Source organism: Myripristis murdjan, chromosome 1, assembly GCF_902150065.1.
Source record: "Myripristis murdjan chromosome 1, fMyrMur1.1, whole genome shotgun sequence".
In the NCBI taxonomy this organism is placed as follows: Eukaryota; Metazoa; Chordata; class Actinopteri; order Holocentriformes; family Holocentridae; genus Myripristis; species Myripristis murdjan.
This window is the reverse complement of record NC_043980.1, coordinates 17,366,417-17,391,723: the sequence shown is the minus strand read 5'-3', so window position 1 is coordinate 17,391,723 and position 25,307 is coordinate 17,366,417. Positions and strand designations below refer to the sequence as shown.

The 25,307-nt window shown below is 44.1% G+C and overlaps 1 protein-coding gene across 1 annotated transcript in view; it reads right to left on the bottom strand.

Annotated features, from left to right (window-relative positions):
* Positions 1-25,307, bottom strand: part of pcdh7a (protocadherin 7a) — a 38,773-nt gene that overhangs the window by 12,181 nt on the left and 1,285 nt on the right. The window contains exons 2-4 of the mRNA XM_030059749.1: positions 24,184-25,307; positions 22,325-23,516; positions 16,081-16,863 (exon numbers count right to left, since the gene is read on the bottom strand). The exon at positions 24,184-25,307 is cut by the window's right edge and continues 634 nt beyond it. Coding sequence (XP_029915609.1) covers positions 16,081-16,863; positions 22,325-23,516; positions 24,184-25,307 — 3,099 coding nt within the window. The remainder of the gene's footprint in view (positions 1-16,080; positions 16,864-22,324; positions 23,517-24,183) is intronic.

Sequence of the window (25,307 nt, the reverse complement as noted above, 5' to 3'; positions counted from 1 at the left end):
GCTCCACCGATGATGTGGTTTAATTTACTGGATATATATTTTACTTTTCCTTGCCATTTTCTGGATCATATTGTCGTTTTACCATTTTCTACCATGCTGTTTCTGCTGTCCAGTCCAGTTGTCTTTGCTTGTCATGTGGATTTTTTTTGTTGTTGTTGTTTTGTTTCTTTTCCCTTCTTTGAGGTGAGACTTTTTTTTTAAGCACTTTCGGGAGTGAAATTTTGAAGTGGAAACTTCTAGGAGTACCTTTGGTGTTTTATCTGATCTACACAAATTGGTAATTTCTTCTCTTCTTTTTTCAGCATTGTACTTCATCACTGTATTTTTTATCACTTTGCTTCTATATTTTATCACAGCGATAATAAGGCCACTAAATAAAACAAAACTAAAGTTAAACTGAAAACTAAAGTCAATTGGTCAAATTCAGGAGTTCTTGGGTTATATTTACTGGAAATTCTTTGAAACCTTTTGCTGTCGACTACTAAGTTATGCATCAAAGGCGGCAAGGAGGAGAAACTGTGAAATATGCTGACAGAAAGCATCTCACAGGGGCTGTGGAACAGGACAGATGTGTTAACAATTCATTTGACGATGATATATTTACACGGGTTATTTAAATATAGGACTGATCTAAAACTGTAGCCTAGACCTTGTAGCCTAGCGTGTGACGTGAGCAATGGTAAAATGCGGTTTCCTAAGGCTATGCTGACAAGAGCAGACATCCTGTTTACACATTGTGTGTATTAGGTCAAGCAGGCAGGTAAGTGCTGAGAGAGGAAGTGGGCGAGAAAGAGGGAGCGAGGGAGACAAATGATGAATAAGGAGCCATAAACAGATGAGTGAAAAAAAAGAAAATGATGAGAGGAGGCATGGGAAGGCTGCTCATAATCAGCTTCTGTGCTGCAGTAAAAAAGTTACGTGAGCAACACACAGACAAAAAAAAAAAAAATCTCTGTAACCACACAGGGTAGAGAAGCAGAATAGGAGGAGACAAAGACTGTGGTTGTGAGGAGGGAGAGAAGGTTGACTGTTGTGGTATTTGTAGAATGTAGAAAATGGTTTGGAGGACAGAGTTTGGAGAAGCAGGCAGGTTGAAACTCAGCTTAAGGAGGGCTGAGGCAATCTGAGCGGAATTTCTTCAGCTGTCTGACTGACGGATGGTGATTAGCTAAGGCACCTTGTAACCACACACACACACACACACACACACACACAACTGTACACGTACTGTAAATCCACACTCTCGTCACACCTGCATACTTGCACTTGAACGAGTGCATGCGTATTCACACACACACACACACACACACACACACACACACACACACACACACACTCATAACTATGCAGCGTGTATGTTGCAGTGGGACCACCTCTGCAGTAAAAGCAATCCTCCCGACTCTATGCTTCTCCTCTCCTCTGTTTCTTCTTACATTCCTCTATTCCCTCTCACTCCTTGCTCAGTCTCATTCCGTTCCCTCTATTTTTCCTTTCCCTGCTTCCTTCTCTCTCTCCTTTCCTTCCATAACTGCTCTTTTTTTCAGTCCACTGATCTCTCTCTCCACTGATCTTCCCATCCTCTCTCTCTCTCTCTCTCTCTCTCTCTCTCTCTCTCCATTGCTCCCTCTAGAAGCAGGTGATGTAGAAGGGTGCTCAGCAGTATCTGACTATCAGGCCTGACTCTGTGAGAGGAATGATAATCACTGTGCTGCACTGCAGAGAGAGAGGAAGAGGAGCGAGAGAGTGAGAGAGAGAGAGAGAGGCAGAGGGAGGGTGGAAGGGAGGGAGGGAGGGAGGGAGAGGGGGCAGGAGGGAGAGGGAAAGGGGGGGCAAGTGCGGCAGCAGAAAGAAGGGGCAAAAGAGAGTTGGGGGGCGGAGAAAGTGTGAGGAGAGATTGAGAGAGCAGGACAAAGAAAAAAGAGAGCAAGACAAAGACATGCCAAGAGATGCAGAAAGAAAGCAAGCAATAAAGAAAGAAAGAGAGAAAGAAAGAAAGAAAGGAAAAAAGAAAGAAAGAAAGAAAGAAAGAAATTGAGCACTGCTTTTAGTAGCATAACTACTCTGTGTCACGTTCTCTCTCCCCCTCACACAAACACCTTTTTCTCCATCCCCCCACATTGTCACCCTCCTGCATACACACACACACACCCACACACACCCACAGACACACACATACACACACACACACTCACACATACAAGCTTGTAGTACAGCAGCCCCACGGTATGAGGGAGAGCCTTAGCCTTGTGTCTGAGCGCCAGAGAACATTAACTGCAGCAGCGAGGTCATCTGATCGGCACGCTGCGGTCCCACTCTCTCTCTCACTCTCTCCTCCTCCTCACACTGCTGCAGTCTGTAGACTGCCCCTGTGTGGCAACTGCAGCAATTACAAGAAGACACGCCAGCTACCACGTCTGCTGGCACGTTCACCCCGGTAAACAGTTTTTGCACCGTACAAAGCATGTATGCAATTTGCCGATGCTGGCTGGTCATAAATCATTTTCTTTTACTCGTGGCAATTAAGTCCTAACTCTGTAGCCACTGCTCATTATCATAACGCTAACCAGTTACTGCAACTGTGCGGATGTGTGTGTCTGTTACTGTGCATGTGTGAACATGGTAAGGGTGACAAAAACGCAGTAAGAGAGAGAAAGTGAGAGAGAGAGATGGAGAGAACGTTTCACCGTATGTGGGTCCACTGCATTGCCATCCACCACAGCTTTGTTATCATCAAGCTGTCCACTCTGGCACTCAGCATTCTCCCCGTCTCCATCTGGGCTCTCCACCCTGCAGATATACACACTGAAAACCACTGACTCTATTCACGGCGTTGAGCCTTTGAAATGTTTATCCTTTTGTACAAACGGTGGCTGTCTATAGGGGGAAAAAACAAAACACAAACAAAAGCTGATGGACCGAAACGTAAAGCGAGGCTTACCGGACAAATGCCCATGACTCAGATTAGCTCCTTTGTTTGTGTGACTGCTTGTGTGTTCGTGCGTGTACACTCGTGATATTCATTACTTTCTACTGCCAGCCCCTAAAACAGTCATCTCTTATAATATCCATGACAGCAGCCATTGTTAAGAAAGACGCAAACAGGATGGTGGTTGCACAGCCATCCTTCTGTGTGTGTGCGTGAGTAAGAGAGACCATACATATGTATGCCTGCTATTTAGATGGCATTTACAACCCATTCTGTGCGTGTATGTGTGTGTGTGTGTATGTGTGTGTGAGTAACATTAGACTAATAGAATGCGTGTTAGGAACAGGCTCTCCCACCCACTGCTATTGTCCATTAAGGTTGACTAGACAAGAGTGGACAATGGATTCACTGTGAGGGGCCAGTGTATAAAAGGGTAAAAGTAAGGATGAGGCTAAAGATACTTACACACAGGCGGGCACACACACACACACACACACACACGAAAACAGCCTCCCTGTTGAGAGTGATTAGCAGTGCTGCTGTGAACAATAGACAGAGTCAATAAAGGACCTCAGAGACATCCGGAGACAAGAGCAAGGTCTCTATCAACCCCCCACCCCCCTCTTTTTTTTTTTATTCTGCATATCCCATACACTTTCTCCTCTGTGTTGGCACACTATCTGTATATAAATTCATTCAACATCCCCACAAACCCCTAGCACACACAAACACACACACGCACACAATTCTTCCTTCTCCAACGTTCTCACTCTTCAGTTTTTTTTTTCATGTCCCACCCAACTTGCTCTATATCGCTCTCATTTTCTCTTTTTCTTTCCCGCTTACTCTTTCTCCTTTGTCATGCTCCTGTCTTTTGTAAAATGGGCAGACGGGCTGAGCTGACAGAGGCTGACACGGCGGAGCAGCACAACAAACTGAAATCCATCCTGTCAGTTTAGAATCAGTGTCACTCATTTTACAAGGTTAAACATAGCTCTGCCTAATGCGCTGTCAGATGCAAACAAACACACACGTATGACAGATACCCCTTGCCACACACAAACACACACACACACACACACACACACACACACACACACACACACACACACAATCACAAATAGTACACATATAACCCACATAACCTGATCCAGCAACTTACACACACACACACACACACACACACAGTGCACTCATGCTCTAGGAGAGGACCACATTAGCTCATCCACCTACATACACATATGACCCAAAATGGTTGAGTGCTGTGTGTGAGTGAGATAATACATCTGTGTATTGGATATTTATGAATGTGCGTGTGTGAGTGTGTGTGTGTGTGTGCACGTGTTTGCGTGTGTGTGAACCCCATTTCAGCCCTATCACCCCCGTGACAGACACAGTGCCACAGAAATGTCTTGGGGCGCCTCGCCCAATGTCTTGACAATAGTCTCAGTGTGTGTGAGTGACAGAGAGTGGCTCGGGGACACAGAGGGGGCGTTATACTGGGTAGACGGTATGCACGCGCGCACACACACACACACACACACACACACACACACACTCAAACACACACTAAAGAGGGAAGACAGTGTACTCTTTCTCTCCCTCTGCGCTATTTCTCATTCCCTCTCCCTGACGCAGAGAGACTCAATCATTCTCACACTCTGTGTCTCCTTTGACGCAGAGGAAAAACATAAAACTGTTCCCTCACTCTCCTTCTGTGTGCGTGTGTGTGCGCGTGCACGTGTGTGTGTGCGCATGTGCACACACCGACTGTATAATTAATATGGCTTTCATTTTCTTTGAGCTATGAAGTATGCTTCTGGTATGCAAACAGATTTCTTGCATGTGTGTGTGTCTGTGTGTGTGTGTGTGCGTGTGTGTGTGTGTGTGTGTGTGTGTGTGTGTGTGTGTGTGCGTGTGTGTGTGTGTATGCTGTTCGATACACCAGAGACAGAGTGCAGAGTCGGGCCATTGAGCGGAAGGAAGGAGAGTTAATGAGAAAGCAGGAGAGAATCCAACCTTTTCCCATCGATAACCTCACACCACACTCGAAGCACACACACTGGGTGCAGTTTCACCATCTCCTTTGCAAATAATACTTAAGCATTAGGGTTAAGGAATGACTTTATTGAAGTCGAATCCAGCAGAGTTTCAGAGAGCTGCGTCTTTGCTGAAGAGTCAGGCTGATTATTATGCGAATACTGGCATTGGCAAAAAAAAAAAAAAAAAAGTTAAAAAATGCAAATTGTTTCACAGCTACTGCAGTAAAATAGTTAAGCCACGGCTGAAAACATAATGTTTGCATCACCTTAATTATATACTGTGCAAATTAATATGTAAATGTATACTAATACTAGTAGTAATGTATACTAATGCATGCATATCTCCACACAGTCTAGCTGAATGGTGGGTCATTTTTGGGGTGTCAAGATGTAATGATTGAGTAATATACAACAATATTACCATATTTACAATCTGTATTTTGTTTTATCCTGATATAGGGAAAGTGGTGGTTGGTAGGAACAGCTCATGGTTCTGTAAATATGAGCTTATGATAAGGGATTATGAGCAGACATTTCTTTGTTTTTACGTCTTGTGGGCCATCGAGCTTGAGCATGTGTATGTTTTTTTTTTTTTTTTTTTTTTTTTTACAAGACTATAGATACACGTACACATGTAGTATAATGTCTTTTCACTACAAGAACAAGCTTACTGTGTGTGAAAATTTTTTTTTTTTTTTTTCAAGCAATCTAGATCGTAGACTCCCAGATTCTACACAAAGTCCCTTATGGGAGTAGGGAATGAATTATTAAACCATTCATAATGATCATGCCATGTTAACATTAGCACTTAAAAAAAAAAAAAAAAAAAAAAAAAATCATCCAGAGCCATTTTCCTGCAGCAACGACACAACATGCACATGAAAACAACACCAGTTGCTTTGATACTCAATTAGTAGTTTCGTCAATAATTTTTAAAGTCAGTGTTTGATCACCCTTGAAGCTCTGTTGCTGGTTTTGTGGTTGATATCTGCTTGAAATGTGGCCAAGCATGGTGTGCATGCGTGACTTCTGCTTCTCAGAAAATTCATAAAAGAGGGGGAAAAAAGACAAATCCGTGGAGAACATGTTGAGGTGAAATTGTTGATTCAACACGTTTTTGATGGACGGCTCCCTGCAATAGCTCTTCTGGATTTAAAAGGGCCATCGTCAGCAAAGGCTGGCATTAAGAAACACTCACACATCAAATTCTAATCAAAGGCTGCTCTTTTTAACAGCCATGAAAGCTTTCATGTTAACACGACACCACGACCAAAGCTTTATTCACGCTTTTCAAAGAGACTGACCGGTCGGTGAGTGCGTGTGTGCGCGGATGCGTACCTGACTATACACCATATCTGCGTCGACACACTCTATCCCTGCTTCTCATCTTACCGGTGATACTGTGTGTGACTCCCCCGCCCATGCATAAATTGTCTGTGATCCCCACTTACACTGTGTGTGTGTGTGTGCGTGCGCGCTTGTCTGTGTATGCATACACACACAAATGCGTATATTTTCCAAACCTTCTCAGGTTGTCGGCTCAGATGTAAGCATTCTTTTATCCAGCCAATTAGAGGTTGCCATTTCAGCCCTGTGGAAACCTGTTTGGGGCCTTAATTGGCAGATTGATTTGCATGACTTTGATTTAAATTTTGTGCGTGCGCTTGAGCCCAAGTTTGTGTGTATGCCTGTGAATCTAAGTATTTTTCAACTACCATGTGATTTTTGTTGTTTTTCTTTTTTCTCAAGTGCTGTTAGTTCTCAACTGCATGACATCTGTGTGTGTGCGTGCGTGTATGTGTGTGAATGCATCTGTGAGAGGAGAACAGAGAGTCTCTCTAAAGCCAGCTTAACAATGCAGGTCTGATTCGTACCTGCACTTTATTGACCCCTTAAGCACCAGATCTAATGTAATGCACTGCAGTTACTGGACTGTAATAGGAGCAGGCCAGTTTGGTTCAGTTGAGCTCAATTTGGTTTGGTAAGGCAGTGTAAAAATTCTATTTAGGGCCCGTGGATGTAGATGTGTGGAAAAATCGCGTAAGATGGCCACCTTACATATCATAGATGATAGTGTCAGCTGAATAAATATATTCAAGTCTTCTGGGAAAAGTTTAGAGTGGTGTGTTTGTGTGTGATTATGCAGTCTGTAAGTGTTTGTGTCAAGCAGGTCAAAACTATTTTAATGCTTTCGTTTGAAGGCACCAGGGGTGTTTCGCTCTTTAATGGCTTGACCGGCAAGTTCTTACATCTAGTTCACTTCTACCTGTGTGTGTGTGTGTGTGAGTGTGTGTGTGAGTGTGTGTGTGTGCATGTGTGAGAGACACAAAGAGAAAATGTGTGTGTATGCATGTGTGCATGTGCACCCATGCGTAGGTGGCCGTCTCTTATCTGGTCTGTTCCTGACATGCACAAGCAAGTGGGGATGAGAAAGGATCAAGGAAGACACACACAATCACAATCACAAACACACACAGACATACACACACATATAGAGAGAGAGAGACTTGGGTCAGTGGTATGATATGGAGCATTGCTGCAGGCAGAGGCCTGCCCACTCACATTTATGTAACTTAGATAGGGCAGGTAGAATGCTCTCTCGCGCTCTCTCACACACTCTTACACACACACACACACACACACACACACACACACACACACACACACACACACACACACACACACACACACACACACACACACATACCCTAAAATAGCCTGAAGACTATGAGCTGGCTTTACCCACAGAGTGAAGCTCCCTCCCTCTCCTCTCTCTTCTAACCCTGGCTCCATATACCTCATCTCTATCTTTTTCCTTCCATCGCTCCCTTTCCATTCTCTCTCTCCGTCAGCTTTTCACCCACAGGCAGTACCTAGGAATGCATTTTCATTTTCTATCTTCGCCTCTCCCCCTACCCCTCTGAGGCAGCGCCTGCTCTCCCAATCGTCTGCTCTCCCTTCGTCTCTCCACTGAGCCCTCCTAACCCTAACCTCACCTCTCTGTTTCCCCCTCCAAGCCATGGGTCCTAGCCAGATTTTTTTCTTACTTCTTCTCTCTCCTCTCTCTTCTTCTTCTCACTTCTCTGTCTCTCTCACTCTCTCCTTCTCTTTTCTGCTATCTTCATGTTGATCTTCTGATTTATCTCTTTTCCACCAACAATTCTAAAACAGATGGCTACACTTAGCCTGGGGCAAAAACATTGGCTTTGGACTTCAGCGTTACCAGGGCCAGTCTTTCACACTCATGCAAGATATAAAAAGCTGATATCCAGAAAAAAAACAAAAAAAACAAAACTGATTCCCCAGTAGCAAAAATGCATAAACCCTACTGCACAGTGTAGATATTATATATAGGCCTGCTTCTTGGTAGCATATTTATTTTTTTTCTCTTTATCCAGTCAGATAAATTCAAAGTAAAGATTTAAGCTCTGATGTAAATCAAAGTCTAAAACAGTAAGTGAGAGAAATGTTAAGAGCCATTTAAAATATTTAAAGAAGCTGTTAAGTGATATTAAAAAAAGACGAAGTTTGAAACCATTAAAAAACACGTTTTGGAAAGACGGACCCAGCTGGAGAGTGATGAAGAGAGATGAAACCACTTAGGGAGAACAGAGAGATCAATCAGAAGGAGGACAGACGGCGGAGGGGTGTGTTTGGGGGAAATGGGGTACAGAGAGAGAAAGAGAGAAAGAGAGACTGACATGGAGAAAGGGGTAGAAGGGATGTTTTTTTTTTATTAGATGAGTTGCAGAGCACTAACTGAGTGAGCTGAATTGACTTCTCTCTGAGGCAGACAGTGCCTGCAAGATAAGCTAAGTCTACTAGTCTAACAAGACGGAGCTAATGATGTTATGTCAATCCACTCAATATAATCAAATTCACTCACACTGCCCACTGAGCTGATACCAGTGTCATCCCCTGCCAGGGAACATAGTGGGAGCTACAGCTGTAATTCGTGTCAGTTCACTTCGATTCAATTCAATCCAACCCAACCCAACTCAATGCCACTTAATGCACTGAAGATCCTTTTGTGTAGGAGAATAAAACCAGGCACTGGGCTACTAAGCCGTCTAGAGGAGCTGTCTAGTGCTAGTAAGAGATCTTTTGTTTGGAAATATTGGGCAAAATTGCTCAACCCACAGACAGCCATTAAGGTAATGCTGGAAGGCAGATGAGCTGAATTCAGGGCCGTACAATGCAGAGCAGAGTCTTGAAGACGCAAATAAAAGGAAGTATCTCAGCGAGGGGTTTGCTGTGCAGGTCTTTGTGTGTGCCGCGGTGTATGTGTGTATATGTCAGAGTTAAGAGAGAGTGTGTTTGTAAGCCTCGGTGTAAGTGTGTGATTCTCAGAGACAGAGTGTTCCTCGGCATGTGCATGTGATTCAATCCAGAGGGAATGGAAGAAGAAACTGATGTAAGAGCCGGGAAACTTTCTTTGTCGCTCATGTGTCATCATATTCTTGATCAGAGTAAAGTTTGCTCACGGTGGAAAGTGTATGCGTGAGCGTGTGTTAGTGTGTGTAATTATGTGCTATTATGTACACACGCAAGCGTATTTTGGTGGGTGGGCCTGTGTGTGCTAAGCCCATAGGTCTGACGTCTGTCTGGTGGGCGTCTGTGCCTCAGCTTGTCAGAGTGTGCATCTGTGTGTGTGCCGGAATGACATTCCCACATTCCTGCCATTTCACGAAGAACATAAAACACAATCCAAAGGTTGGAGGAGGGGGGTGTTAACACTATAACATCATCGGCTAAACAGCCTGTCTGTATAATCTAGTGCGGTAAACAGCCAAGACAGACAGGGGACTTCCAATCACATTCCAGGACTGCGTGACCTTGATGTGAGAGGAAACAAACAATTCTCCCCCCTCTCGCAATCTCCTTCTCTCCCTCTGTTTCTCCCCCACTTTGTCTTTCAGTCTTCGCCTTGCTTTGTTGATCCTACACACATATACACACTCTCTTGTATTACTATACTTGTGAAGCTCTTGCATTGATTATTGTAACCCTTGACCTTAATCCTCACAACTACATACCTAGCATTAATCTTTATCTTAAGACTAATCCTAATTCTAACATAAAACCTAAACTTACATTCTAATCCTAAATTACCCTTAAACTTAACTCTTATCACAACAAAATGTAGCCTTGAACTGAAACCCAAGCACAACCCATTTTTTTCCCCCTCATTGGTCTTTCTATACTGGTGAGGACATTTATTCTTCACAATGAGGGTTTGGAATTAACTTTATTATTTTTTTTTTATTTATTTATTTTTTTCCCGCCACAAGCCAATATGGCTACTGGATTTTAAAATTACCAGCCATTCTGAATTTCCACAAACCAAAATGCTGTTCTCTCTACAAATAAGATTGAGACCCATTGTTCCAACAAAAGATTATAAGATTATATCATTCTTATAATACAGGCAAAATAACTGTGAATCATTTCCAAACAATATTTCCAAATGCTTGCCTTGCCAGTTAATGTTAGAAATGTTTAGGTAGGCCTTGTTAGACATGGATTCAGTATGTTTGTGACAGCCCTACTACCAAGAGAGTCAGCCCTACTACCAAATTTAAAACACGAGATTGAAAACTGCAAAACGGGTTTCACTCCCAATTTTAATGAGGTAGGTCACTACTAGACAACAGCTAAACCTGGGTCTTTAATGTTTTATGATGTAATTCCTTGATTTATTTTGTAAGGTTTGTAAAACTGGAGTAAAACAGGCCTATAAAGCTACATTTAGTTGAGAAACAAGTGAATTATTTAGCATACAGATATCGGCCTATCTTAAAAAACAAGAACAAAACAAAACAAAACAAAACAAAAAAATAGGCAGCAGCTTGATGTGATCAATGATTAACAGAATTTAGTGGTTCTGCAGATCCCATATCCAGCAAGCTGACACTATGAAAAGACCACAGAATTGTTGTTTAGTTATTTACTTTTTTCAAAAAGATGAAACCCGATTTTCAAAGGTAATGACGAGACAAGTGATGTGTGTGTGTGTGTATGTGTGTGTGTGTGTGAGCAACCTGTGTCACAGTCAGAGTAACACCGGTTCCTAATAGCCAGAGAGGCCAGCGAGAGAACTGAAGGTAATTCACACACTGTTGAAACAGTTTCAAATGTTTACAATCTGGATTGAAAATCTATGTTTTCTACCACATTCTCAGGAGCAATGTGGCTTCAGCCTGCCTTAAACAGATGCACTGATATTTATAGCCTTCGCAGAACTTGATTCATCAAGTTCATAAGCCAAGTTGGCTGGTAATTTCCCAATGATAGCCGCCAAAGCTAATTTTTAACCACATTTGGTTTAAGTTAATTTCATACCCTGCTCACAGCTTTGGAAAAATAATACCACACACACACACACACACACACACACACACACACACACACACACACACACACAGCATATTCAATTGAAGACATATCCATATACTCCTGGTCACCTTCAAATCAATATTTACAGTCTGAATATGGGGCAAACATGACTTCCATCCCCACACCGGAGCATCTAACACAAATATTCTCTGCTGGCCTCCACCATCCTCAAATGTTTGTGCTTTTCTTCCTCTCCACCTATCGACTATCTCCCTCACCTCTTGCTCTCTCCTTCATGCTCTCTCTATGATATCCACTCAGTCTCATCTCATCTCACCTCCTCCCCTCTTTGTCTCCAGGTCAGTGGATCACTTTTCAGTTTGGCTCGTTGGTGATCCCCGGTTTGGTTACCTCGTCCTTCTCACCTCTCGTTTACCCTCACCTCCCCACCACCTCACCTCGTGGCCATATGGCCAGCTGCTTGCCTGAACTAAGCTGTGCTTTGATAAAGACATCAGTATACTAGTATCACCATGACAGGGGTCATGGGTCGGTTACAGTGTGCACATGGGCATATGTATGTGTATAACAGAGAGAGAAAGAGAGGAGAGTCTGTGTGTGTGTGTGTGTGTGTGTGTGTGTGTGTGTGTGATGTCTAGCTGAGAGCCTCTTCACCCCTCTGCACCTAACCATAGTGCATGTTATCACAGCAGGCGTAGGTGTGGGTGCGCTCATGCGGTGTGTGCCGCGTGCGGTGGGGGGGTGAGTGTGAGCCCGTGACAGACGCTCATCATATTTAATGCTGGGGGGATTTTGTTGAAATGAAAAGCTGCTTTTCAATTTAATAATCCAGATGAACTAATCTCTCCGTCCGGCCCTGTCCATACAGTCCAATTAGATGAACAAGCCTGGCTGGATGAGTTGTACTCACCGCAATCTCATCTCCATAGCCCGTCCTTGCTCTGTCAAAACAGTGTGGCACCCTGCATCGTCGGAGCCCAGCGCTGACCTTCATGATGCTTTGTGGAACTGTGCAATGCGCAAAAAACTGCTCTGTCAAGCCACCATCTTCCACTGCAGTCTTGGCCTTGTTAGCAGGACATTGATTAGGCTTGGGATGTGTGTGTATGTGTGTGTGTGTGTGTGTGTGTGTGTGCTGGTGTGGGTTTATGTGTGGGCATGTGCGTCTGTGTGTGTGTGTTTAGTCAGGTTCGATTCAGCCTTTGTGGCACCGCACTCTCACCCACCCACCCACACACACACACATACACACGCACAGCACACAGGGTCCAGAGAGAGAAAGTGCTCACTACAGTAAAAGAAGAAGTCTCACTAGTGAAAACGCTGAGTTGTTTCTTTCTCAGAGGTCAGTGTGGCGCATGGAAGGCACAAAGGTAGAGGTGTTGCGGTGCTTAGATTTATGCCCACGCGTATGGCAAAGAGAGTGACGGAGTGACAGAGAGGAGCAAAGCCAGAGACAAAGAGGGAGAGGTTGAAAGAAGATGAGGAGAGCGATGTTACTGCAGTGTAAAGTGATCGTCGTGATGTCACAGTTTACACATGAGCATTAAAAGGGATGGTGACAGATACTCACAAAAAACACAAGATGCGTTTGGGAAAAAAAAAACAAGCACGACCACGTTTGAATGGATCAAAGAGAGACTGCAAGGCGAGAGGAGAGAGCGGTGGGATGTGTGTGTTGTGTGCGTGTGTGTGTGTGGGAGTGGCGGCGGCGCTGGTGGTGGTGGGTGGGTGGGTGGGAGAAGGGGGAGGGCATAGAACGAGGCCACTTTGCCCATATTGACTGCAGTGCCATGTGACTGCTGTGATCATTAATGTGTCCTGATGCCAACGGGTATCCTGATGACCCACATCTCAGCGGTCCACTCTCACTCTCTGGCCGCCACCCAAAACACAGCTCTCTCTCTCTCGCTCTCTCTCTCCCTCTCTCTCTCACGCTCTCCCTCCACAGTCTGAAGCACTTTCTGAAGCACGTTCTCCACCCCTCTCCTTTACAATTTCTCCATCAACATACTGCGCACATTCTCTCTTGCTCTAAGTTGCCTCTCTTGCTCTCTCTCGTTCTCTCTCTCTCTCTCACACACACACACACACACACACACACTAACCACTTCTCTCTCTTTTTCTCCCTAAACTTCCCCTCTCTCTCTCTCTCTCTCATTTAATGGCTCATGCTTAATATTCTCTATCCCTGCCTCACTTTCTTTCTCTGCCAGTCTACTCCCTTGCCCTTATCGCCACTGCTGAATGGAAACTTCATAACTCCAATTTCTGTGATTTTCGTCTTTTAACTTCAACTGAAGGATCACATTCTCCTTTATATGTTGAAGAAATTCTACAAAACGTGGGCTGATGGAATCATAAAAACTAATAAGAAATACTTACAATGCATAGTCTACAAGCTGAACACAAGGCTGTTTTTCTTAGTTGCTAAAAAAACTGACATTTTGAAGATACTATATGTGGTTTTTGACATGTACTGTATCATCAGCAACAGTTATATTTTCCATCACTATCTCTCTGTTCCTCTGCAGCTAACCTGTCATATGTCTCTCTCATTTCCCCTCTCTTGATTATACATTCCTCTGCTCTCACTCTTTTGCTGTAACCCCCCCTCGCGTACCCCTTCTTCTTTTCATTTCCCTATTCATTCATGCTCATGGGTATGGAAATCATTCTGTCTCTTCACTCGCTTTACCATCTTCTCATTGAGCAATTCAGTTTTAAACAAGATCCAGCACCGTTGACCTAGCTGTTTTATCATCTTGTTGTCTCTCTGATTCAATCTTCCTCCACGACCCCCAGTTGTTATTTCTTGCTTTTTTTTCAGTCAGTCTTTCTATTTGGAGCACCCTAGTTGGTTTGATGATGTGCTGACTTCAGACGAACAGTTTTTGGAGTTTTCACTGACCCAATAAAGTAGCTTTGAAATTCAAAATTCCTTCTCCCCATCTCATTTTCTCCATCTCCCTCCTTTCCTAACCCCCTATCATACTCTCCCACTCACATGCTATTCCAAAATTCTGTCAGTGTCCCAGTTGCTACCTTGGGCATGTACTCTCCACCTATTACTCCCCAAGTCTATCTCTCCCTTGCACTCTCATAATAAATGCATATACCTACATAAAATAAGCAGTCCCTCAAGCACACTGACAGGCACCCACCAACACACAAATTTACTCATGTTGCAAAACTATTGCAGTTAACAAATTCTGGCACATACGCAAACACACGTACACAGAGCTGTGTATGAAACCTTGGGCTGTTCAATGTTATGGGGGGACACACTCTGCTGCAGCAGAGGAGTTAATTACCCCATGTGATCAATAATTCATTAGGCTGTCAGTTTGTGTGTGTGCTTGTGAGTCTCTGTGTGTGTGTCTGCATGTTTTGCGTGCACGTAAGCATGAACACCAAACTCTCCCAGTAAGCATTTTCTTTCCCTGGGAACGGCAGATTAAGAGGATTGACTCCGTAATGGATTAACCTCTGGAGTGTGTGTGTATGAGTGTGTGTGCGCTGAGCAGGATCAGAGAGCCCATGTATGAATTGATTAGCCTAAGAAGCTCCTCTCCTTCCGTTTTAATGACCACATCAGCACTTTTTCACCGTGGGGAGGATAAATGTAGAGCTGTCTGTCAAAGAAATGAGACACCACCCCTTTAAGAGGGGTTAGCTGTCACTCAAACATCAGTGTTGGGAGCACTCCCCATGGACTAGGGAGACCCTGCTGTGTCAGTGTGTCTGCGATGATACATGGGGCCTTTGTGTGCCTGTGTGACATGAGGCCTTTGTGTATCTGTGTGAGTCTGTATGTGTTAGTGTGTGTGCGTGGGAGGGATAAGTGACCGTGTTAAGGCATGCAGTATTTATTTGTCAGCATGACTTCTGCTTTTAACTGCAGTTTCCTGAGTGAGAGCCAAAGTTTGTGCAGCCATCATGCAGCCATTATCCTACCATTTCATATTATTTATGGAATAAATGTATACATTAAATGACTGAAAAGCCAGAGGATGAGAAGAGAAACTGAAAACCAAAATGACCAATTACCCAGCTGGGGGCAACCACCCACCCACTTCCTCTGTGTCCTTACCTCAACAGAACTTCCCAGGGGTTTATATACACGCACAACAAAGTGCATGTATGCACATGCACACATGCACCAACAACACACCCATCCACCCACGCACACACACACACAGACATGGACACACACATGGAAAAAGATGCATGCATGTACACACACGAACTCACAGATTGTTCAACTGCAGTAGGTGGTTGACTCATGTGCCCAGCAGTAAACCTTACTAAATAGGGGGCTGATGTTTGACATGGAGCACACACACACTCTGACAGCAGGGTACCGTCACACTGCTCACAGGCTTAGGATTGTGACACAGGCACACGAGTGTACGTGCATGCGCACACACTGACAGCTATTTTGCGGAGATAAAGTGGTGTTTAGACATCAGCAACGGGGTGTGCAGTACAGTGTGTCAGCAGAAGTGTGAATAAGAAGAGATGAAGCTAGGAGGAGGAGACAGAGATCAGGAGCCAGAAAGCGGACAAAAAGAGAGCGAGCAAGGGGGAAAGCGAACAAGTAAGAGAGCTAAGTGAGATATTCAAGCAGGTCTCACAAAAAAAAAAAAAAAAAAAAAAAAAAAAAAAAAAAGGACGCAGGTAGCTAAATGAAGTGACAAGAAAGTCAAACCAAACTGAAGAAAGCAGACCCACTCCCATGCCTGGTGCTCCTACCTGTTTGCTGTACTTGTTCCCGGTCTGGCAGCCATACTCTGAGCACTGGTCAGATCCCAGGGACATGGCATCTGCATTGCCACTGCCTCCACTACTGCTGCTGCTGGAACCTGCACTCCCCACACATCCCCCACTGCCCACAAACGTGTTGGAGGGGGGCAGCTCCTGGACGGCCTGGTGTTTCTTGCCCTCTGCTGGGGGCGAGTGGGGCTGAAGATGCACTGCTGGGAGCGGTGAACTGGATTTGTAGTGCCTGGCCAGATCAGGGCTCGACTGGTGCCTCCTGCCTCCGCCCATCCGTGGGCTTCCTGGGTCACCGTCCATGGAACAGTAACGGGCTGCCAGGCGCTCACTTGCACTGCTGACATCCTCCTCATCATCATCGTTGGTGTGGCGACGCAGCCCATTCACTGTGACGATACCACTGTAGAGTGATCTGTCTGACTTCCCTCCTCCCACGGCCACACTGCTGCCACTTCCGCTGCGTTTGTCCTTGCGAGGCTTTCGTCCCCGGTCTGATCCCCCACCACGGCTGGCCTGTGGCTGAGCCCCCTGGGGACTGAAGAAGTCTTCCTCTGGTTCCTTCTTTCCAGCCTCATAGCCATTCTTGCCTTGAGCACCACATTGGCGTGCTGTGACAACCAGCAGAATTACCAGGATCACTGCTGCTGCTCCCGCTAGGACACCTATAGCCACACTGAGGCGCTGTTTCCCTAATGCCCGCTCACTGTCAGGGTCTCCTGCAATATCCAGGGACAGTGGAGCCATCAGACTACGCGCCACCTGGGTTGAGAGAGGGAAAGGAAGAGGAAGGAGATGAAAAACAAAAAAAAATCAGAGGAAAGGAACAAAGAGGGAAACCATCACTGACAGTAAGTCCAAAATAGCTGCTGTAAAAGATGACTCAATGGCTGTGAGCCACCAAGACACATCAAACACCTTTCTAAACTTAGTTATCACTGATTTAATGGAGGTACCACTTCATAATTCCCAGACATACAGTATGACACAAACTACATAACTGCTCTTGATTCCCATTTACTACATTTCAAATCATGCATTGACCTCTGAACTTGTGATCTCAGTTTGTCCGTTTTCCAGGCTGTTCAATCAATGTTTAAATACTCGATAAATTCATAATCAATCAGCACTGGTACAAGAAATACCTAGGCTTACAGAGCTTACAGGTGATGACAAAAAATAAAGGAAACTTTAAACAGAGACAGTCATGATAGGGAAAGACAGAGAAACAGTAAATAAATGTGAAAATAAAGGAAAAAGACAGGCAATGACCACATCCCCGGGCAAACAAACAGCCACTGTCTCATCAATGAACAATATCCCTATTGTAAATGATAGTGTAGGTGTGGATTTACTGAAGGATTTGAGATCACCATTCGTTCAAGTCAGTTAAAACTGTTAAGTATGGGCAGACAAATACTAGGCTGCTACATATTTAAATGCTCTGTGAAACAAAAGTTTCAAAGTAATTTACCGTTTCCCTCTAACATTTTTAGGTTTTTGTTCAGACAAGCTCTTTCACATTGTTGCTCAGCAGTGTTTTGTTGTGTTGCAAAGCAATGCGAATGCATTGTGATTAACTCAACTTAGACATTAAGGCTTTCTTACAGGACATCAAACATCTGGGACTAAGGCAGAGGAGGCAAATAACAAAAGATCCTCTTTTATGAACCCATATACAGGAAGAAGTGTGGACATGCACGCACACACAAGCACATAAACACACACACACACACACACACACACACACACACACAGCTCAGATGTAGTAGTACAGTAATAAAAGGATCATTATAAGAAAGTGGGTTATGTTGAGGCACAAACACAGCCATTACTGGTTATGGAGCCCTGCTCAGCAGGAGACAATGAGACTGTGGAATTCTGGTCTGGAGAGCCCTGCTGGTAATATGGGACAGAGCCATGCATCAGAATATAGCTAATCAATACATAGCAACTATGTTGGGAGAATCATTATGCCTACACACACACACACACACATACACACACACACACACACAGAAACAAGCACATATGCACACACTGTGACTGTAAGCTGTCTGTTACAGAAACAGCTCATTCTGCAGGCCTGACACCTTGTCTCACAGCCCATAAGACAATTCTTTTGGCCTGTCAAGCCTGGGAATTGTATACTCATATAATCTCTGCTGCTTTATGAATGACAATAAGGCTGAGGGGGGAAAATGACAGAGACAGGGTGAGACAGGGGGGCGGGGGAGGAGAAGTTAAATTTGAACCCCCTATGGTTTTCAATAACTGAATAAAATAACTATGGCTTGCACTATTGGCAATACTGCGAAGTGTGTCACTCATGCAACTGCACTGTACCACTTTGCTTATTACGTTATCCAAGGCACATTAGGCTGGCTCATACGCAAACACATTATTCACTCTCACTTATTGTTCCCCCCAAGCTAAGATTGGGACTGTGTTATATTTCATTGTTTCATCACAATCTATCTGTGGGTTAAGTTTCATTGTTTTAGAGAGCGTAGTGTTGGTTCCCTTCCATTATTCTCCTTCCAGTGCACAGGCCCTCTCAGTGAGGCTGTGCTCTCCTCTGCCCTATTGTTCTGCCTTTGCCTGCAGTATCCCATCCCATTCTCATTCTGCCGGGCATCTCTCTGGCTTAGCGCATCCCTGCACTGTCTGTGGTATTGTGTGTGCACAACAGAGAGAAAAGAGATATGCACTGCCATATGTATACATCGCAGTGTATCAGCCAAGAGTGTGTCCCTGTTTGTATGTGTACATGTGTGCATGTGTGTGTGTGTGTGTGTGTGTGAGTGTGTGTGGGTGCGTGTGTGTCTGTGTGTATGAGAGAGAGGGAGAAGCAATACAAAGTGTAAGCTGCATGACTGCGTGTCAATATTTCAGTGCATCTGCATGTTTGTGTGCGTGCATGCAAGAAGAGGAGCTACTGAGCGCAAGCTATGTACAGCAGTGCCTCAGTAAAGTGCATGCGTGTGAGTGCGTCTGTGTGTGTGTGTGTGTGTGTGTGTGTGTGTGCATGCACAGGCAAGTTAAGTGTTCAACAGGATAGCGCACCAGCCACCTCTACTACAGCGTTTGAGTGCATCCCTCTGACGCATCCCTAACTCCCAGTGGAATCTTCCACTCTGCTGCATGAGCTTTGTTCCGGCTGGGCTTAACTCCACCATCTATCTGTGCCACTCTCCAAGGATTCTGTTATCTGCATGTCACTGCAGATACCGATGCTGTGACCAAGACAAGGAGTTTTCCCCTGACCATGCTATTGACCCAAGCTTACCAAGTGCTGAGTCTTAGTCTTGGTTCAATACATTTAAAGCCCAACATGAAAACAGAGGGCTGCAGTTTGGTGCAGGATTGTTATCTATTAATTGTGTTTATAAATAAATACTAAAAAAACAAAAACAACAACAACAACAGACTGGATTTTTGAGGATATAAACCCTCATGGTCTGAGATGAAATACATGCTGTAAAGATGTGAGAATATTATTACTGAAGGCAGTCATCAGACTAATAGCATTGAGCTGAAAGGCAGTAGTGGTATTTTCCCTTTACTTCTGATCTACAAAGCTCCTTCGAGTTTTCCAAATGACAACTATGTCCAAAACCCAACAAAAAATCCTTCTCTCTCTTGCTCAACTCTGCAGCATCATATTCTGGCTAATTAACCAACATGTGGTTCACCCAGTACTGTGAAAGAAAAGACTGGAGTGATTATCTGCCGCGGTGCTGCAGCAGTAGCAGCCGTTTTCATTCCCTAATTACATCTGGCATCAATCCACCACTCAGTTTGACTTCATTATGAGATGGAGGTATTCTCTCTTCAATGACTTCTACTCAATTACTCCTCCAAGTTCCTCCCTACAATCAAACCAAACTACGCATTTTGTAATCTAAAGGGGCTTTTATACAGGCTCGGACATATTACACCCTATTGTTCTGTTCAACGGCATGTCATTTAGACACACTACAGTTAATTCCACCTGTCAACACCATTGTTCCATTGCTTACCAGGTGTTCTGTTCTAATCTCTACCCCCTTGATTGTTCAATTTGTACTTTTCAGTCTACTATAACGTTGTGGCTGAATTTCATTCATGAGGTGATGCACCCATTTACCAGTGCTCTGGTTCCTACACATCGCTTACATGCATGGTTGCCTCACTTTGTTAGAAAAAAGGGCCATGGAACCCACACTTTATTGATAACCAAGCTGCAATCAGCTGAGCTGCATAAAAATTCTTAGGCTTATTTATTTTTAACACTTAAGAGTGTAATGAAACACTTCTTCTTGGGAGTCTTTGGACACATAAATGTCATATCAAGCTACTCAACTTTAAGTTCTTTTAAAGACAACAGTATTGTGGGGTAGCAACAAACTGAGTGCTTTGATGCATCGGTCTGTTTTTCTTCTTTTGTGTCTACAAAGTATATGGTGTTACACTGTTAAACTCCCCTTACATTTCCTGGCCTGTTGCTTGAAGACTTGACTTGACTTGACTGAAGAATTTCACAGTATGTGTGGTAACACTCTAACCACATTGCTACTAATCTACCAATCTGATGTTATGTAGTTGTCAGCAAATGCAAGTTTGTCCACAGAAGCACAGGAATGTCTAATCATTTTACATGCAAGCGTTTACAACTTATTTCGACTTTTATACCTTCATGAGAAGTTCATTTGCTTAGACAAATGAAGATAGAAAGGCAAGCAATGCGACACTGTAGAACAATCTACATGCAGTTATAGTTCACTGATAGTTTTCCAGTAATGTGTAGTCTAGTCTAGTCTAGTCAGTTACCCGGATCTTTCTTTTGGGGGGCAGCCGTCGCCTAATGCTTAGAGAAACAGGCTTGTGACTGGAAAGTCGCCCTATTCATTCATTCGTTAATGAACAGCACTCTCCCTTCCCTCAGCGCCCACAGCTGATGTGCCCTTGAGCAAGGCACTTAACCCTAAACCTGCTGCTCCAGTGGAGCTGCACAGTGTCCATCAGTGCACACTCTGGTTGAAGTGGGCAGTTTCTGGGTATGAATGTGTAGAACTGTGTAGCCGGGAGTTGCAGAAAAAGAGTATATGTGTTCAATGTATTATCATAGGTAAATAAAGATAAAAAAAAAAAAACAAAGAATAAAAAACCGAGCAATATTATATCCTTACTTGCAAAAAAACAAAAACAAACAAACAAACAAACAAAAAAAAAAAAACAGGTAGATTCATTAATGATAATTTATCAACAATGACTTCATTTTATCTTTTTGCCCTGTAAAAGTTGCCTCACAGTTTTTTAACTTCTTTTCTTGGTTTCTTACCACAAACATCGTGGCTTTTAGACACTTCCTTCCACAAGTGTGACCACTTCTATCATATGCTGCATACCCTAAACCTCAACACTGTTTAGTTCGATAGTAAGGACACACGTAAAGACAAAGCTGGATAACAACTCTTTTCTATTCAAATGAATGTGATTCAACCTACTCAGTAAACTAAATCTGGGGCAGGCCAAGTTCTCTCTCCATCTCCTTCTTTCTTTCTCTCTCTTTCATTTTCGCTTTCTTCTCTCTCTCTCTCTCTCTCTCTCTCTCTCACACACACACACACCTAATGCTCTCAGTTATGAGTTCAATGTAGCATAAAACAGAAACACTTCAGTAATAAGTGTTCTTTTTTTTTTTTTTTTTTTTTTACCACACAGTCATTATATGAGTGCATGCTGGACAAAGAAAACACTCCAGTTGGATCTGAACTACAAAGAAGCTGGCATCACCAATAGAAATGGGGTTCTTTATCTGGGACAAATATAGACACAATTATTTCCTCAAAAAATGGTCAGAAATTTTCCACACCCATGGACCATAGAAATGGTAGTTCTCTATCTCATTCTATCTAGAAAATAATCTCCTTACCAGTTTAGTTCAAACAGCTATAATCAGTTGTCATTATCAGCATCCTCAGTTGTAATGCGTTATCATTGTGGCCATTATTTAAATGGAGTGAAGGACACTATCACTGCTATCAGTATTTCTTATTATAACAATGTTGCAAAATAGAGGCCTGTGGCCACACACAATAGGACAATGGGCTTAATTTCAGATTAGCTCTCTCTGCTGAAGAAATTTTCACACTCCAGTTCACCCATGCAATTTGATGTATTTTAGTTGCAGGTGATAAAAATCATTATGTTCGTAAACAATCATAATATGCAAGATTACCTGTGCATCCACCAGTGTTGCGTTGGACAAACTCTCATTGATGAAGACATGAACGAGGGCTGTGGCGCAGAGAGAGGGGATCCCGCTGTCATTGACCCGCACCACCAGGCGATGTAACCCTCTATGGCGCCTCTCCAGAGGCTCTGCCAGGGTGATCACCCCATTGGTGTGGCCAATCTCAAACAGTCTGAAAGGGTTCCCCCCCACCAGGGCATAGCGAAGGTCTGCATTAGGGCCTGTGTCTGAGTCTGTGGCTGTAACTGTCCGAACGATGGTCCGGGCACTGCTGGCCGGTGGAAGAAGAGTGTAAGACTCATTGGCAGGAGAGGTGATGGAGGGGGCGTTGTCATTTTCATCTGTCACAAAGAGCGAGACAGTGGCGGTGGCAGTTTTGCGAGGCTCCCCTCCATCCACAGCCCGGACACGGAAGGTATAGGCAGAAAGCTTTTCACGATCAAACGATGCAGAGGAGAAGATTGTTCCTGTGTTGTTCTCAATAGAAAACACTTCTTCTTGTTCTTTCTCTCCATCCTCACCCTTGCTCTTCTCTCCCCCTCCACCCCCACCTGTCCTCTTCTCTTCATCTCCATCCATTTCTACAAACAGGCTAAGTTCTGCATTCTCGCCTTCATCAGCATCGGTGACGGTGACCATGCCGACTGGGCTGTTGGCAAGAAGATTCTCTTTGACATAGAACGTGAAAACTTCCTGAACAAATTTTGGTGCATTGTCATTACGGTCTGTCACCTGAACAACAACAGTTGCTGATCCCTGTAAAGAGGGGGTGCCTTTGTCTTTGGCAATAACCCGGAGCTCATACCTCTCCCGCTGCTCACGATCAAGAACCCCTGTCGCACGGATATCTCCATTTTCTGCATCTATATAAAATGGTCCATTAATTGAAGGATCCAGGGAATATGCAATCTCTGCATTCTTGCCACTGTCTGCATCTGTGGCCACCACAGTGACCACTCTCTCACTAGGTGAGTTGTTCTCAGCGAAGTGAACCTCCACAACGCTCTGGGCAAAGGTTGGGGTGTGATCATTGATATCCACCACTCGCACCATGAGTGAACTGTTACTAGACAGACTGGGGCTTCCAGAATCTACTGCCACAATGGTAACGCTGTACTCTTTGGTGGCCTCGTAGTCCAACAGGGCTGAAGTATGTAAGAAGTATTTTTTCCTGTTCCTGTGAAGTTGGTTAAAAAATACATTTCTTGAATGTAGTCAGTGTTATAGCACTGTTAGCACTGTGCATATTTGTTGATACTTTTCAGTACATTCAAAACTTTCAGAATGAATTTAAAATGTATTCAGTAGGCAAAGATGTCTTGAACACAAAGTGATAACAGGACATACTGTTAGCATTTAATACAACTTATGTTAAATTACTAATATTCCACTACTATATTGTGGGCACATTAGTTGGTATCCTCGCACTTATAATACAAAGCTATTGAATGGCCCCATGCCATTTAATAACTTCAAGAAGTGTTTATAATATTTGGAGCATGTAAATTTCCCAGTTTGTTACAGTTACAAAAAATACCAAACAATCTTTTAAAAAAGAACTTCCACTTTTGTGATTAATTAATCAGCTTTTATAAATTGTAGGACATTCTAGATACATTTTAGACTGAGTGAATGTGTGATGCCACTTGAGCCAATCTTTTCTGAAATCTCTGTGGGAAAAGAATTGTTAAAACACTTCCTGGAGCAGCAAGTTGGGCGAGACCTGTATTAACTCAATGAAGTATAAATGAATCATGAAGGTATTAGAAACACAATACAAATCCATTTTGAAAGGAGACATGTCTATTGAAGATGTAGAGTGTTATGTGCTAAATTTGTCCTACCTGTCGAAGGCTTCATCTGCAGGCAGGGGCGGGAGTGCAGTTTCTCCAGCTGGCTTCAGCGTGAATGGGACATCTCCTACCACTGTGCATGTCACAGCTCCATTCTCTCCCTGGTCTCGGTCTGACACTTGGACCAGAGCTACTGGGGTGTCCACCAGAACATTCTCTGGTACTAAGGCCGCTCCATCTCGAACAGGGATTCGGCCAATCTTTCGGATCTCCACAACAGGGACGTTATCATTTTCATCTCGGACGGCCAAAACAACAGTGGTTCGGTCAGTGCGAGGTGGCTGACCTCGGTCCCTGGCCATTACTGTGAATCTGAGTTGAGCCACTTCTTCCCTGTCGATCCTGTGGAGGACACTTAGCCATCCAGATGCCTCATCCAACCGCAGGAGACGTCTCACGGATTCAGTGGCAGCTCCAAAGACATACTCCACCTGCCCGTTGACTCCGACATCACGGTCTGATGCTCTGACCTGAAGGACAGGTGTTCCTGGTGGTGCATTTTCTGCCATTTCTGCCTCATACACGGCCCTCTCGAAGCGTGGGCTGTTGTCATTCACATCAGTGATAGAGACACGAAGCAGAGCTTGGGAGGAACGAGGTGGGTTCCCTCCATCTCGAACCCGAAGGACAAGTTCATATGAGTCACGTTGCTCACGATCTAATGGGCCCTTCACAATTAGCTGTGGTTGTTTTTCACCATCTGGTGTATCTGCTACTTGAAGTTCAAACACGCTACTCCTGACTCCTCCTGCATTATCTCCATTTCTACTCCTCCTGTCTCCAAGTCCCCCGTCTACTCTGGTTATGGGGCTTCCCCCTGCTGTGCGCCTTGTTGAACCTGAGGTGGCTCCACCATCTTGGATGAGCTCATACCTGTCAATCCCATTTCGCCCAAAGTCACGGTCTGTTGCTGTGGGCAGCAGATAAAGGGTTCCTATTGGACGGTTCTCTTCAACTGAGAGCTGGAGCACTGGGGAGGGGAAGGAGGGGGTGTTGTCATTGATGTCTGTAATGACCACACGGCCTTCAAAAAGGTCCACCCAGCTCTGCAATGGCCCAATCACTGACACCTCAAAATCCAGGAAACACTCATTTTCATCAAATATCATTTGGCA